We start from the raw sequence: 15260 nt of genomic DNA on the forward strand, positions 1-15260 counted from the left end.
ACCTAAGCATATTTTAAGTTTGGTTTATCGTCCTTTTGTCTAGTTTGCGTGTAAATATATTAAATCTAATAACTTAAAATTTAGTACTACCCTTAACAAGTTACTATATACTAACTTAGATGTTTGGATTATTTTTATTAACACATTTTTGTTGTTCTAGGTGTTGATACAAATATAATTAATCTTCTTTAAAAGAGATAATAATAATAAAACACCTTTCATCCATTCGACAAAATACTTCGTTTTTTCTCCACATAGTACTCAAGACTATAGTTCGTTCAACAAATAAACATAGACAAAATATTCCACGGTTCCAGTGCGAAGTCAAAGCATTAAAAAAAACATACTATGAACAAAAATCTGTCAAAGTCAAGTGTCAACATTAATTGTCAAAAGTAACATGTGGGCTTGTTCAACATGTTATTTACAAAACAATTATTAAATACGTTTTAGAACTGATTATAATATTTTTTTATATGTTATCATTAGAAGTTATTTAATAAAAATGGCGGATATTGTAGAAAATCTAGAAATAGATAAAGATACCGTATCGGTAGATGAACTAGAAAAAATATTTAGTAAAAAATATAACTTGCTGACTGAAACCGCGGTGACCCTAAAGAAAACATACATCAATAAACTCAGTATAAACAAGTAAGTATGTCATAAAGTGTTCTTAAAATAAAATATTTTTTATAATCTTATTCTACAAAACATTTAAATTTCTTAAAAAGTAGGATAATTCATTTGCAAAAAATTGTCAATGCAATTATATCATTAAGGGAAACGTTTAGTTAACATTGGGAAATTAAAAAAGAGAGGAAGCATTTTTCTTTGTAGACGTCTTAAATGGAACTAAATGGCAAATAATGGAAATAATATAAATTTCTCTTACGTTTACATAAAACCTGTCATTCTCTTTACAGATCTCTCCATGTAGCAGTCAGTTTACTGGATAACAGTATAGAAGTTTATCAAGTCACTAATTCCTCATTATCTAAAGTTTGCCGACTGAGTGGTCACCGGGACAGTCTTACTGAACTAGTGTTCAATCCTAAGGAGGAGCATCTACTGTATTCGGCTGGTCACGATGGAATTAAGTTGTGGGACACAAGAACTAATGGATTGTGTGCACAAGAATATAAAGGTACATTTGATATTGTAACGGAGTAATTATTAATGTGGCAATTATTATATGTACAGTTTCATACCAAGACAGAATAGATTAAATGTCAAAGCTACTGAAACATTCTACTGCAGGTTGGGGGTTTGAATCTTGCTCATATCATTGAATTTTTTTGCTCTACATTTTCTATTTAAATTTTATTTCAATATTCATATTGATTGATATACAATTGTGTATCTCACCTCTCCATGTTAGTATGCACTTATATTGTATTAACTATATCCTATTAGGAGGAGGACTTAACAACAATATAAAAAGGAACTGAAATGCAACCAAATATAATTTCTATTATCTATCTCAATATGTTTATGAATGTATAGTCCTTTTATTCTGAATTATGTGATGACATTCGCCTCTTGGTATAGGCCTTCTCCAGCTCTCTCCATTGTGACCTTGAGACCCTGTTGTGATGTCCTCTCTTGGTGACCGTCAGGTTCCTTATCTGCTTCATTTATGTATTTTGCTAAATAGTATATATCCTGTCCAACACTAGTTTCAATGGTTCATGCGAGTTGTTACAACAACCTATAAAACAACTATGGCCTTTCCAGAGCTAATATAATTTCATTATTGGAATGTACTTCGAAAGCAGCCCTAGTTGGTTCTTTTCAAATTTGGTTAGGTAGAGAGAGGAGCTTGGACGGTGGAGGTGAACGTTTAACGCGCGTTAAATAGGGGCCTCTTAAACCTACACCTGGGTCACAAGTCCCAGGCACTGTTGAAGCTCCTCTCCCTGCAACGCGGTAGACCCGACACCCCGCACGGTGAGTCCACCGAATGCTGAGAGGTTTCGTCTCTGTTACTTTTGTATTCCTTATTCCCAGGGTTAGGATTACCACAGAGCGTGAATCTTTAGGAGCTCTTTGTCTTTTTGTTCCTTTGTTGTTTTGAATTTATGACATATCATTATTTCTATTCCTTTGATTCAGATGAGCCGGATGCCGTTCCTCGTCAGTATGAGTGTATGGACGTGTCGTGTTCGGGGCGGCTGCTAGCTGCGGGCAGTGCGCTTCAGGAGGACGACGCATACCTTGTGTTCTGGGATGTGCGGAACCCACAACCTCTCGGAGGTTACTGGAACTCGCATACTGATGATATAACACAGGTAGTCCAACTGTAAACTGATTACTTGTATCTTTTTCGATTTAGTCTTTTCTTAGAAACTTAAATGATACCAATTCAATATAACATGTTGATTGTGGGTACATCGAGATATGTAGTTTTTAGCTCAAAAATTAGTGACATGGATATAGAAAAATTGTGTCGTTCACAATATTAGTAATTATCTATAAGGTGTACTGTTGATAGGTCTATTAAGTTTTTTACCATTGTAACATCTTCCTTTGGGAAGTTAAATAAATTAGATGTTTGCCAATTATTACTGTTCTGTGTTTGAAACAACTGTTTCTCTTAATCAACAAATAACCACAAATATTATTAAATATAAATATTATTTGTAACATTGTCATCAACAAATATAAAAGTATTTTTTTAAAGAAATAACGACATCTGGTAATAACAAAATGATCCAAAAGATTGTTTTTCTGATTTTGATTTTCTGGTTGATCTTATTTGAAGGTGAAATTCCATAAAGAAAAATCCGAGATACTTTCGTCGGGGTCTCTGGACGGTCTTCTTAATATATACAACGTGCTGGAGGCGACGGAGGACGACGCGCTCACTTACTCACTGAACGTTGACAACTCCATAGAGAAGATATCCTGGTTGAGTGAGGACGTCGTCGCGTGCTGCACTCAGTCACACGACGCACAGCTCTGGAACAGCTGTAGTGGAGATCTGCTGCAGAGTTACGATAGAGAGAAGATCGCTCGAGGCATTAAGGTTGCTGTCACACACACACACAACATTCCTCCACAAATAACATCCTGGATCTATTGATACAAGCCATATTAGTATTAAAAATGTTTCTCTATCCTTCATATTCAATGGGAGTTGTTTTTAATGAAGTTTTATAGTGAAGTTGATATCACCTTGACGACAAAGCTACCGTCCAAAATAATTTGACTATTCCTATTAAATGGTTCCCTGAAAGACATATGGTAAACCACGATCTCGTATTACAGAGACTGCGAGCTGATGACTGCTACCTGGTCGATATGTTCACGTCTAGGGACAAATCAACCGTTATATTGACAGGATCCTACGGCGGGGAGGGGTGAGTAAGAGAGAGGGAATAAAATTATTAGCAATTCACCACATTCCATGTAAGGTATCGCTGTAACCGATAAAGTTATGGACGCAGTGGACCTGCGACAGTAGACGCTTATACAGAAGAAGACACGGCCCGTAAGATGTGGCCTTTGATATAATGTTCCAAAACTAACGTTTGTCAATATGATATAACAAGACAAAATATTTTCCCACGGGATTTCGTCACAAGCAGAATGTATTGAACATCTTTTAATAAATCCCGCACTGGCTTTGAAAGAAAATCTCTTAATCCCCTAAAGAGGCATCTACGGCACTCACCAGTGTTTTTGAACCAAGGGAAAAGTTAAAAGCTATGAGGATAAAGGTCTGATGAATAGCGCGTGTGTTCGGGCAGGTCAGATCCCATTTCTTTAATAACCTTGGAATATGTCTCGTCTCAGTCATTGAATATTGTTCGATTTCTGATCAAAATGGTGGGCCCCAGTCTCGTTCATGGCAAACTAAAGGAGCCTCGTAAATTTTCCTGATCCTTCCGGAACTGTTCTAGGTTCTTCAGCTCATATTCTTTTTATTACTACTGTAACATGGCATAGTTCAATTGCAACTAAAATATAGGACAGCCCCTGAAATGACCACCGATGGCTCGAGCTAGTAACCATTGGCAATTAGCTCTAGAATATGAGAGCCTCAGATATCCAAAACAAAGTTATTACCCGTGTTTGTAGGATACACAGCGTGTATATGGCATAAATTCTGTGTCTCCGTCAAAAAAGTTAATGGGGCTTATATATATATATATATATATGTGTGTGTTTCCATTACTAGTTATACCGTGCTAAGTATGAACAAGCAGCGAAATGAAATGTCAGATTCAATATAATCATATGAATCCACGACTTGCAGCCATTTTGTTAAACGCGAACAAATAGCTCGACATACAGAACATGCGCGTGGTTAGATGGAAAATAAACATGATAGCAAACAAATACATAATGCTGACCTTGAAACTTGATTGGCCTTAAAAAAGATTAATTAATTAATTTTTTACAGAAATCTTTTGAGGTCAGCGACCGCTGAGGACAAGAAGTTGAGACCATCTTGTAACTTCATAAAAAACAAACAGGTGGTGAGGTGTTTGGGATATAATGCAGAGGTCGGTTTGATACTTTCACTGTTCATGGCATATATATATATATACATTTCATGGCATTTTCTAAAACAAAAAATATGTAAAGACATACTTGGGTTTTAATATTTCGACAAAGTTGCAGAAGAACGTTAACATTGAAAGTTGTGTGAATTATTTTTTAATATAAAAAAATTATAAAAAAATAGATACCTTAACAGCTAGTTCTAAGTTATAATATAACTATCTACATACGGGACTTACAATTAAAAGCAATGAGGAAGCATTATAAATATATTCACATAAGTATTCTTATATTTCCAGAGAGACATATTAATAACAGCTGGCGAGTCGGGGCTGGTGACAGTGTGGAGCCCTGACGGACAAGGACTCTCTGAGGAGACGAACAAGAGGAGCCGAGGACATAACAATAGACACAGACCCTACTGAGGAACACACTCACACTATACATTAAGTATAGTTGCGGTACTTCATGGCCAATCAAACAAGATAAATATTGTAAATAAGCTTAGTATGCTGGTACAGTTGACTTATAACAATAATAAATATCTTTTTTTAACAATAGCAAGCCATTTGATTAAAGGATTATTTACAGTTTTATCGTTGGCTGAGCTTGCACAGTTTATACTTGTCATGGAAGTTGAGGAACAGAAAATAAAACTGTTAAATCGTTCACTATTTTATTATAGCACTTTGTAACCCAAAAATAACTAAACATAATTTTACAATACAGTAAATATAAAAAAAAATTAAAAGAAATGGAATCATACAAAATACATTACAGATTTTAAAACCACCATTTATAAAACAGCTTTACAGCCAATGAGAGCCGAACTTTGTAACATAAATTATTATGCAATTAATTCTACATTTAACTATCTAGTAATAGTGAGTTAACCGCGATTGATATTACATTAAGCCAAATTTACATTTCACTAAAGATCTTAAAATAAACATTACCACCAGTCCTCGTCCGCATCACAATTATACAAAATTAAATTATTCATGTAAATATAAAGATTTGTGATAAAAATTGTCTCCCGTCTTTGGTTAGTGTGAATCCCTCGTCCTAACCGATATCGCTCGCTTCATTATTTGGGTGATGAGAACATTATTAATCTGAAAACAAACAAATACAACTGATACTCACCCAGTTGAAGGTGTTCTACAATGACAGACACAAATTTAATTTTTAATTTGGTATACAGATGTATAAAAAAATTTACTAGTTGGGTACAAAAAGAATTGATCTGATTTTATATATGATCAGTAAGCAGTCTCACTACAAGTTATAGTGTAATGTGTCACATCGATACTGTTACGGTCAGTTTATTGGACCATTCAGACTCCAGGTAAGGATATATGATATCTTATCGGTCGCATGACCCATAAGATATTCTGTTGTATATGGAATCTACATCACGTCACTAACCGGAAGTGCACGGCTTTGCTGGCGAGCAGGCGATTGGCGTCATCGGGGTCGGCGAGGGGCAGAGTTTTAGCGGGGGAAGCCTCCTCGTCGGTGAAGGTGTGCTGAGCCGCCTCGGGCAGCAGCGGCGCCGAGCCCCCGGGGCCGCGCGTCCACACCCACCTCACACACATCGGCCCGAACGGCTTGCTCTTCATCACCAGCTGATGGGAACAGACTCTAATATGGACTAGACTCGACTATGGACTGGATTAGTACAAGTGCATCTTATATCAGAATATCTGCTTCAACCGGAGCTCGCATTAAAAAGAACATTTGTTTTTTTATTGAATATTTTTCTTGATTCACAAGTCACATTAAATCGGCCGATATTTTATGTGATGTTGAAGGAGTCAGTGCTCCGTAGAGTGAGTTCCTATGTACCTGGTAGGTGATCTCTCTCTGCGTGCTCTGTGTGGGGTCTCGCTGGTGTTTGTTGACGAAGGCCTTCACCACCCACTGGAAGCCGAAGGCGGTGAACCGTGAAGTCTCGAAGTACAGCTTGTGAAGCTCCTCCGTGCGGAACGGACGGAGCTGCAGGTCTGAACACACGGACGGAACACGATCAGTGGACTCTCCAAAGCGATCTTTTATTGATTCAATTACAATATTTTGATACCAAAGACTTAACAAACTAATAGACCGAATATAATGTATACACGATGTATCGTGTAGCAACAGACCGGTCGAGTCAAAGTGATCTATGTAGTTATGCAGTCGGTTACCGTTGAAGGTGATCTTCTCATAAGAGAGCAGGTCCATGAGGTCCCTGTAGTGCGCCAGACTGTGCTCGTGCTCCTTCTGTCTTCGCGCCAGCATGCTCATCAGCTCAGCGGCGGGGCGGCGCGGGTGCGCGCAGATCGCCTCGTGCGCCGCCGCCGCCCTCGCCGCTCCACGGTACGAGCATCCCAACACGCAGTACCGACACGACGTCATCCTGAACACACACACACACATCCAAGTCTCGTGAGGGCGAACAGCGACAGTTCTTCATGTTAGCCACACACTGATAGCTACATATCTACTGTTAGTCTAAAGCTCTGTCACAATGTCTACTCGTTAGTTTGGTTCGCATTCCGCCACATGTAAACCACCTGCGATAGGATTGTTAATAGATGTACGTTAAGACAGAACTACGTTATTACGGTCGATTAGTTACGCACAGACATACGGCCCTATCGGATATGTTACTCGTCTTTCAAACAAGCGACACCGGGGCTATACTACGACAGATCTGATGTACCTAGGTCGCTTGGTGGCCGTCAGCTCCGACACGAAGAAGCGTCTTCTGAGAGCGGCGAGGAGTAGAAAGTACACAGAGCTGACAATGCGAACCAAACCAGCGAGAGGGGATCGAGGACCGGAATCGACTACCAGCTGTCTAAACTTGTACGGCCTGGGGATCAAACTGGGAATCGAGACGGAACTGATTGCGATCACATTCAACAATATACCAGCTATAACGACTCCTACCGATCCTCGCATATCTTCTCCTCGTGGTACTGTAGGGAGTGGCGAGGGAACACCTTGGTGCAGTGTCTGCACTCGGACGGCAGCTCCGACACGGCCTTCTCCACGGCCAGGTTCCTCGTGACAGAGTTCTTGGAGATATCCACTCGACAGTTGGGACACGTGGCCGTCTCGTCGCGGAGTCTGGCGTCCGCCAGCAAGTGAGTGAAGCAAGGCGCACACATTAGGTGGCCGTTACTACACTGTCGATATAAATTATCATTATTCACCGTGAAAACTAAATTTACAAACATTAACACGTGATGCATTATAATTTCTGGTTGGTAATGTAATAAAATAAAATCTCTGCCAATATGTACTCTCGACAGCTAAAAAGTTAACATACTGTCTGTTTTACGGTCAGTTAGATGATTCAAACCATAACCATAGATATATTACGATTTGTTATAAAATAAAATGTACATGTATGGATTCTACCTGAGCACCTGTCGCTTTGTGGATCCTGAAATCAAACTATCAGTTACTTTATGACAAGGAAACATAAGTTCCAACAACTTGGAAGTGTTAAAAGAAATATAACAAAAACATTATGAATACCAGAATTAAAATATAGATAAATTAATCATTAATAATTAGTACTGTGACATTGTAGACATTATCTAATGTTATTTAGATTGAATGGTGAAAGTAATGAATGACTTCTTGTTTTATTATTATTATTGTTATGTAACAATATGGCTTCCACTTTATATGTTGGATAAGGAGAGGGGATTGTCTGAGGTGTCTCAATAAAGAAAGAACTACATCTCACAAACAACTATTTATTCAGATGTAAAACTACAAATGATGTACATTCTATATTACTTTTGAGATCATACAGACTAGGTACTAGGAACCATACAGTATTAAATAATTATCAGTCTTCTTAACCATAACATTTCTATTTATAACTTATTCACTAATTTACATGAATTATTTGTGACAAAAACTCTGACTAGAAATATTGCTGTATAGTTGAAGACAATTTTTTTTATTTACTTAAAACAATCATGGGTCGATTTAATAGAAATACACAGTAATAATCGAGTTTAAATTACGTCGCATAAATAATTAAGTCACAACTTTTTTTTTAAGATTTCAAACATTTAATGATATGTTGTGTATTGATAGGTCATTTGATGGCTAACAAATTGAATTGATATAAAGCCATTGAACATATTCACAAAATAGTAAAAAATAAAACAGCTGACAAGACAGATATCTGTCTATCAACTGTTTTGAATACCTGGTAAACGGCAGCTTGAGGCAAGTCCAAGCAAACTGCGCAGCACAGAATGCCCCCCAATCTGTGCTCCAATTTCTCAATTTGATCAGAATCTAAAGCGGTTTTACGTTTTTTAGGCGACGGCTCTTCATCGTCTTTACAATCAGAAGCGATAACTGAATTTTCACTAGAAGAGGGCAAAGGCTCGGTGTTTGGAACCTCAGCCATTTTAAAAAAATAAATTTAATTGACAGTAACGTCGCACTCTGATAGCAAGATGCTATCAGTACCTAGTGAATGAAATGAATAATAATAAAAACAAATACATTGACGAACAAAGGTTTGTTGTGTATGTTTTTAACGCCCCGCCCCCTTCGTCACCTTGCGAATTGCCATAGTGCATTTTATCGATAAGCGGTTCTGTAATTTTAAAATAAATTATTGAGTAATTTTTTACTTATGGTGTTATATTTATAAATAGATGATATAAATATTTTCAGTATTTATATTCATTTCAATTTATTTTATATGATCATTAAATCGAAAGACTTTTGAGAATGTTTACACGGATTCTTTAATAATAAATTATAAGTATTATAAAGTATAAATATAATAATATTTTAAATATTTATATATTTTATTAAAGTTGCGTAGTAAGAAACACCAAAACTGTCAGTTTGATCGAAGACATTGTTTCGTTGACGTTTTATGGAGATGGGGTGGCGGAGTTGGAGATCGTTACGAATAACGTTCATTATTATTTATGTTTTTAATATTTGAGTAAAGTCTGCATTGTGATATGAAGTAATTAAATGTTCAATTGAGTTACATCGGCTTATCAATCGCCACAAAGCTACAGAAATGGCGACTCAGCCGAGTGACAACACAGAATTTCCGCCTGAAATCATTCTCAAGCCCCTTGCCTTGATAGGGCTGTCAGGGCTTGATACGGTGAATAATGCAATCCACAAAGCTATATGGGATGCTTTCTCAAACAACCGCCGACCGGACCGAGCCGCCGTGAGGTTCAAGTTGTTGAATAACACGTTCGAATTTCCAGTGGTGAAGCCTAAGAGAAACTCCTATGAATGGTACATCCCCAAAGGTATATTGAAGAAAAACTGGATAACTAAACGTGTATCGTTAATTCCGGCCGTGGTGGTTATTTTTTATGATATGGAGTGGAATGATCCTCAGTGGAACGAAAAGATCATCGAGTGTGCGTCGAGAGTGCAGTCGATACGGGCAGCGGTGGAGGGACACGCTACACGTGTCGCTGTTGTGGTTGTACAGAGTGGACTTTCACCCCCACCATCGGAGTACATGCTCGGTGCTGAAAGAGCACAGGCACTTTGCTCAGCATGTGAAATACAATCTAAGTCTCTCTTTGTACTCCCTCACAGCGATCACCTCATGGGTTACATTATAAGACTAGAAAATGCTTTTTATGATATTGCACAAAATTATTATCATCACGAAACCAAGAACATCAAGCAGCATAGAGATCATCTGAATAAGACTACCCATCAGTATTTGTTTGTTAGACATCAGTTCAAACTAGGCTTCCTCAATGAACTCAAGCAAGACATAAGCACGGCCCACAAACACTACATGCATGCATATAACAACCTCCTTGATACCAGACAAGTAGATACTAATGTACATGAAATACGAACCGTGTCTGGCTACATCAATTATAAACTATGTAAGCTGCTGTTTGCCTTAAATTTGCCACGAGATGCAATTGCACAAGTTAAGTCACATATAGAGCGCTACAAAAACAGAATTGGACCCACTGAACTGTTGTTTGAGCATTATGGCTGGATTGCCAGGCAGTATAGTGCCTTTGGAGAATTATTTGATGAAGCTATAAGGTTAGGGCTTCCGGCAATTCAATCCCAACATCCTGGCTTTTATTACCAGTATGCAGCTCAATTTACAGTGAAAAGACGTCAAGCCATGAGGTCGGTGTGCTGTGATGCTTCACACTATCCACCTGCCCCAGACCCCATGGAGGGTATTGTGGAGTTTTATGGCCAGAGACCTTGGAGACCGGGACGACTCAGTGCGGATCCACATGATCCACAAAAGGAACAAGCGGCGGTGTTGGCACTGCAATATAATGAAAGAATTTTCAACCATTCTGCTATGATAATTAGTTTTCTAGGTAGTGCTATCTCCCAGTTTAAAACATTTCACTCACCCAGAATGAGGAAGCAGTTAGTGGTTGAGATGGCTAATGAATATTATTTTTGTGCGGACTACGGTAAAGCTTTGACTTTATTGTCTCATATGCTCTGGGATTATAGAAAAGAAAAGTGGTGGTTTTTGGCTTCCCATGTCTTAAACCGAGCTTTACAATGTGCCTACTTGTCTGCAAAAATTCAAGACTACATTCATTTATCAGTGGAGGCACTCTCCAAATACATTCAAGTGCCAAACAACGACAAAGATAGAATATTTAGAAACATAATGGCAGTTCTCAACATGAACATTCCATCACCAGAGCCGAACCTCCCTCCTTCCTCACAGAGTAAAGCATTAGAAATGTGGCAACTGGCTATAGACAAAGAGCCTCTCACCATTGCCATAGATATGATAAACATAGCCAGTTTCCTAGAAGTAAAAGCAAAGTTCAAGCAACAGAAATATAGGATGGATGATACAATTGAAGTTGAGTTGTTTGTTAGACTTACATATAACACAACCCTTGATGTTAAAAGTGCCTCTATGACAATTGCAACAAATACAGAAACTATTGACATAAATATAACGGATGAAGGCAGTACTACACTGAAACTGATCGGAGGAGAAGTTAAAAGGTTTCTGTGTCAATTTAAAGCCAGTCCACATGATAATGGATCGGAAATGAAAATCAAAAATGTATCATTTGTATTGGACAGTGACAGGAGAAAAATTATAATGAACTTTAAAATCGATGAAATCAAGAATGTAGAGCCCACAGTCCATCCTGAATTACTACACTTCATAATGAGTCCTAAAAGTGACTATGAATTTGATTGTATAATGCCTTTGACCACTACATCCATCACCAGCAGGGAATGTAGACTGTCTTTAGATATTAAAAATGCAGTGCCGGCTTTACAAGGCGAGTGGTTTCCCACCACTTTCACAGTAATAAACCATGAAGACGGTCCCGTTCATGATATGTCAATAGTGCTGACACTTCTAAGCTCTCCTGATAATCCAAACCCTGAATCGGTCACAGAGTTGGGCTTTAGACACGGTGAACCCGAAGCCCAACCCATTAAACTCTGTGTCGGAGATGTGAATAAAAGTTCTTCATATTCAAACACATTTTATTTAAAAACTAACAGAACAGCCACAACAACTGTTCAAATAAAAGTAACGTACACAGTAGATGCTTATGAAACACCTCAACTTGAATGTTCCAAAGAATTCACAACGAAAATCACAGTGATCAAACCGTTTGATGTATCAACCAGTTTCGTGTCCATGAACTTTAAGCCTATAACGAAATGCTATGTAGATGATCCCTTTATAGTTATGCCTCAAATAAAAATTTTAAGTCCCTGGAATTTAGTTATTTTAGATACAGAACTAGAAACGGTAGAAAGCTTTAGATATGCTGATGAGAAAAAACCTCAATCATGTATAAGTAACCTACGAGTGGCTGAGAAGAATGTGGCCTCTGATGCTATATGTATACAGGCTAACTACAAGCCAAAGGAAGTCGCTACGAGAGTAGGCTTGTACAACATCTCTTGGCGTAGAGAGAGCAACACAGATGGCCATTGTGTTATGAGCACTACTGCCCTCTCGGCACTTCCAATAGATGATTGCCCAATTACTGTTGAAGTCAATTATCCAGAGGTTGTTGACCTCCAAACATCCGTGCCATTAAAATGTACTCTAATTGGGAAAACTAATACTCCTATCAGACTGAGTCTCTCCGTGGAAGGCACAGATGCATATATGTTTTCAGGGTACAAAAAGTTCTCCATCACTGTACCACCCAGAGATAAGGTCGAGTTATGTTACAACATTCACCCCCTGGTGGCTGGGAACACAATCCCTCCTCGGTTAAAAGCAACAGTTCTTGGCGACACGTCTAGACAAGAGGTTGTAAAAGAAATGTTTGACAAAATCTTTCCTCAAAATATTTTTGTTATGCCTAAATATAATAAATAAATATTATTGTTTATTGATATTTGTATATAGTATTGAACAAATATATAATTATACTGTAGTTACCCTGTAATTATTGATAGAATAAAGTCAGTTACTTGTTTAACTTTTTTTTTATTGTAAACATAGAAAAATAAACACTTGTTGATATTTTAATGGATTTATTTTCAAATAAAAAATTAATCTTTACGAAGTTCAAACTTTTCCTCCTGAATACCATTAGCGGTGATGATGAGTATGTAGATACTGTCTCCAGTATAGATGTCACGCTCAGCTGCACTTATAAAAACATCTTTAAGAAGCGCCAGAGCTTTTTCCCTGGATAGAGGTGCCTCAGTGACATTCTGCATATTTTTAAGTCCTATTTGATTGTCCAGTAAGGGTTGTAGCTGAGCTCCAGCAGATCCTCCCGCGCGGTAGTTTGATCTCTCACAATGACCGATAGGGTCGTAGCTGTAAACACATCCTTTTCCTTCAGCATCCAAGCCAGCTAGTACATTAGAGATATAGTAAGGGAAAAATCTCTTGTAATACAACATAGTTGACAACATTTGAGCTACCGCTGGTGTTGACATGGCTTTGTTATGTTCATGCTCGTACATCTGCATACGAGCTTGCAAAAGACGGGTGAGTGTTAATGTGTCGCACCAGCAGCCTGTAGCCCCAAGAACAGTGCGGTCGGAGAGTTTAAAGAGCTTCTTTTGTTCTCTTGTATATATCGAAAAACCAGTGCTTAGACGAGTATCGGCTCCAATTACAGCGTAGTCATCACCGGCAATTGCTACAACGCTGCCTCCGTTGTCAGCATAGGGTTCGAAGCGAACTTGTTTGGCTCCGGGAACGGCATACTCAGGAAAATTTTCATTTAAACTTAACATTCTTAAGCTTGTTTAAATTTGAAACAGAATTATAATAATATTTTATTAATTAAAAACTTTATGTAGTAACGACAACTGAAATGATTGTTACAATTATGAATGACATGCAATTTATTTGACACATTAATACAGAGGATATAATTGTCCATTACAACAATGTCACAGATAACTTTCATGGGTCTCATTTGACATTTTTTATATTGTTAACAAAGAAGCAAGTGTAAAATGAATCATGTAATAGGAATTTGATTTTTATCCTAGGTAGCTTATAACTATATTATGGAATGTTAATACACATCGATATGCAATGTAATTATATCATTTTAATAATCTGTGAGGGTGATTATTATCTGTCAACCTCACCACGTCATATTTTGTCAATAATCTAAACACGTCAATTGTTAAAGGCCGGATTGAGGAATAAAAAATAATAAAAATGAGTTCTCTTACATCTGTAATTCCAAAACTCTATCAAGAATATACTACCAAGACACCTAAAAAGCTGAAAATAATTGACGCTTATTTGTTATATGTCTTTCTTACGGCCGTTATACAATTTGTATATTGTTGCCTTGTCGGCACCTTCCCATTCAATTCCTTTTTAAGTGGATTTATTTCCACCGTAAGCTGCTTTGTACTCGGTGGTAAGTCTATTGAAATTTATTTTTACTTTACGTTAGTTTCCTGAAAACGCATTTATGTGTTGCCTTATGATCATTATTTGGTTTCAGTTTGCTTGAGACTGCAAGTTAATCCAGAGAATAAAAATGAGTTCCAGGGCCTGAGTGCAGAGAGAGGATTCGCAGATTTTATTTTTGCTCATCTTGTATTGCATATAGTTGTTATCAATTTCATAGGTTAAGTTTGTAAGGTATTGATTTAATTCACAATAAAATAAAAATACAGTAGTTATTTCTTCATATAAATCCCAGTATAATGCAAACAGTTTAATGTAAAGGCACATTCATAGTAAAAGTACTACATGTAAATAATCAAAATATGTATGACATGATTATAATATTTAAAAAGTAAAATAATGACCTTAGCTAATGATTTATTTCAAATATAAGTTTGTAGAGCACACTCAGATTTAATACAAATAAAGGTTATGTGGAATATATTTAGATAGTTTATTCTTACTTGATTTGAATACGGTGTTACAGACCATGGAAGGACTGCCAATGGAACTAACACATGTCAAAAACATGATGCTTCATAGTGTTCAATTTGTAATTGCCTCATGCAATGCTACATTTAAACCATAAGAATAGTGAATTGTGATATAAAATTTTATCATACTGATAGTGAAAAAAATATATTTTTATGCAACATAAATATTCAATCACATTTTAATTTTTTTTAAATTTCTACTCTATAGAAAGTTATTCAAAATACAATATTCTTATAGTATACATAAACATATTTTCTGAACTGACGTCATCCCACTTTTTTTTGTATAATAAAAAAAAGTACGATGTCTCAATATCAGTGTATCCATTTAGGCA

General features: G+C 37.0%; 5 protein-coding genes across 9 annotated transcripts; 3 read left to right on the forward strand and 2 right to left on the reverse strand.

Annotated features, from left to right (window-relative positions):
* The first annotated feature begins 374 nt into the window (after positions 1-374).
* On the forward strand, positions 375-5178 carry LOC116771754 (WD repeat-containing protein 89). The gene is made up of 7 exons (XM_032663709.2): positions 375-654; positions 927-1147; positions 2116-2291; positions 2765-3028; positions 3271-3362; positions 4409-4511; positions 4809-5178. The coding sequence occupies exons 1-7, from the start codon at positions 506-508 to the stop codon at positions 4932-4934; spliced, it is 1131 nt and encodes a 376-aa protein (XP_032519600.2). The 5' UTR covers positions 375-505; the 3' UTR covers positions 4935-5178.
* Positions 5169-9096, reverse strand: LOC116771752 (zinc finger TRAF-type-containing protein 1 homolog). Of its 5 annotated transcripts, XM_061528296.1 has the most exons (8): positions 8729-8869; positions 7921-7945; positions 7447-7685; positions 7217-7369; positions 6699-6910; positions 6358-6515; positions 5938-6137; positions 5169-5624 (listed from the first exon to the last, which is right to left on the reverse strand). In XM_061528296.1, the coding sequence occupies exons 3-8, from the start codon at positions 7665-7667 to the stop codon at positions 5597-5599; spliced, it is 972 nt and encodes a 323-aa protein (XP_061384280.1). In that variant the 5' UTR covers positions 7668-7685; positions 7921-7945; positions 8729-8869; the 3' UTR covers positions 5169-5596. The 5 variants fall into 5 exon arrangements, with proteins under 5 accessions (XP_061384280.1, XP_032519597.1, XP_032519599.1 ...); XM_032663706.2 differs by lacking the exon at positions 7921-7945 and having other exon boundaries at positions 8729-9096; XM_032663708.2 differs by having other exon boundaries at positions 7921-8872.
* Positions 9097-9402: 306 nt separating this feature from the next.
* LOC116771689 (trafficking protein particle complex subunit 11) lies at positions 9403-12983 on the forward strand. The gene has a single exon (XM_032663597.2). It carries the CDS (start codon positions 9569-9571, stop codon positions 12878-12880), a length of 3312 nt encoding a protein of 1103 aa, XP_032519488.2. The 5' UTR covers positions 9403-9568; the 3' UTR covers positions 12881-12983.
* A 35-nt stretch (positions 12984-13018) lies between these two features.
* LOC116771690 (proteasome subunit beta type-1) lies at positions 13019-13869 on the reverse strand. The gene has a single exon (XM_032663598.2). The coding sequence runs from the start codon at positions 13753-13755 to the stop codon at positions 13057-13059; it is 699 nt and encodes a 232-aa protein (XP_032519489.1). The 5' UTR covers positions 13756-13869; the 3' UTR covers positions 13019-13056.
* A 254-nt stretch (positions 13870-14123) lies between these two features.
* LOC116771791 (dolichyl-diphosphooligosaccharide--protein glycosyltransferase subunit DAD1) lies at positions 14124-14663 on the forward strand. The gene is made up of 2 exons (XM_032663764.2): positions 14124-14399; positions 14487-14663. The coding sequence occupies exons 1-2, from the start codon at positions 14192-14194 to the stop codon at positions 14615-14617; spliced, it is 339 nt and encodes a 112-aa protein (XP_032519655.1). The 5' UTR covers positions 14124-14191; the 3' UTR covers positions 14618-14663.
* The last annotated feature ends 597 nt before the right edge of the window (positions 14664-15260 follow it).

Source organism: Danaus plexippus, assembly GCF_018135715.1.
Source record: "Danaus plexippus chromosome 16 unlocalized genomic scaffold, MEX_DaPlex mxdp_31, whole genome shotgun sequence".
Lineage (NCBI taxonomy): Eukaryota > Metazoa > Arthropoda > Insecta > Lepidoptera > Nymphalidae > Danaus > Danaus plexippus.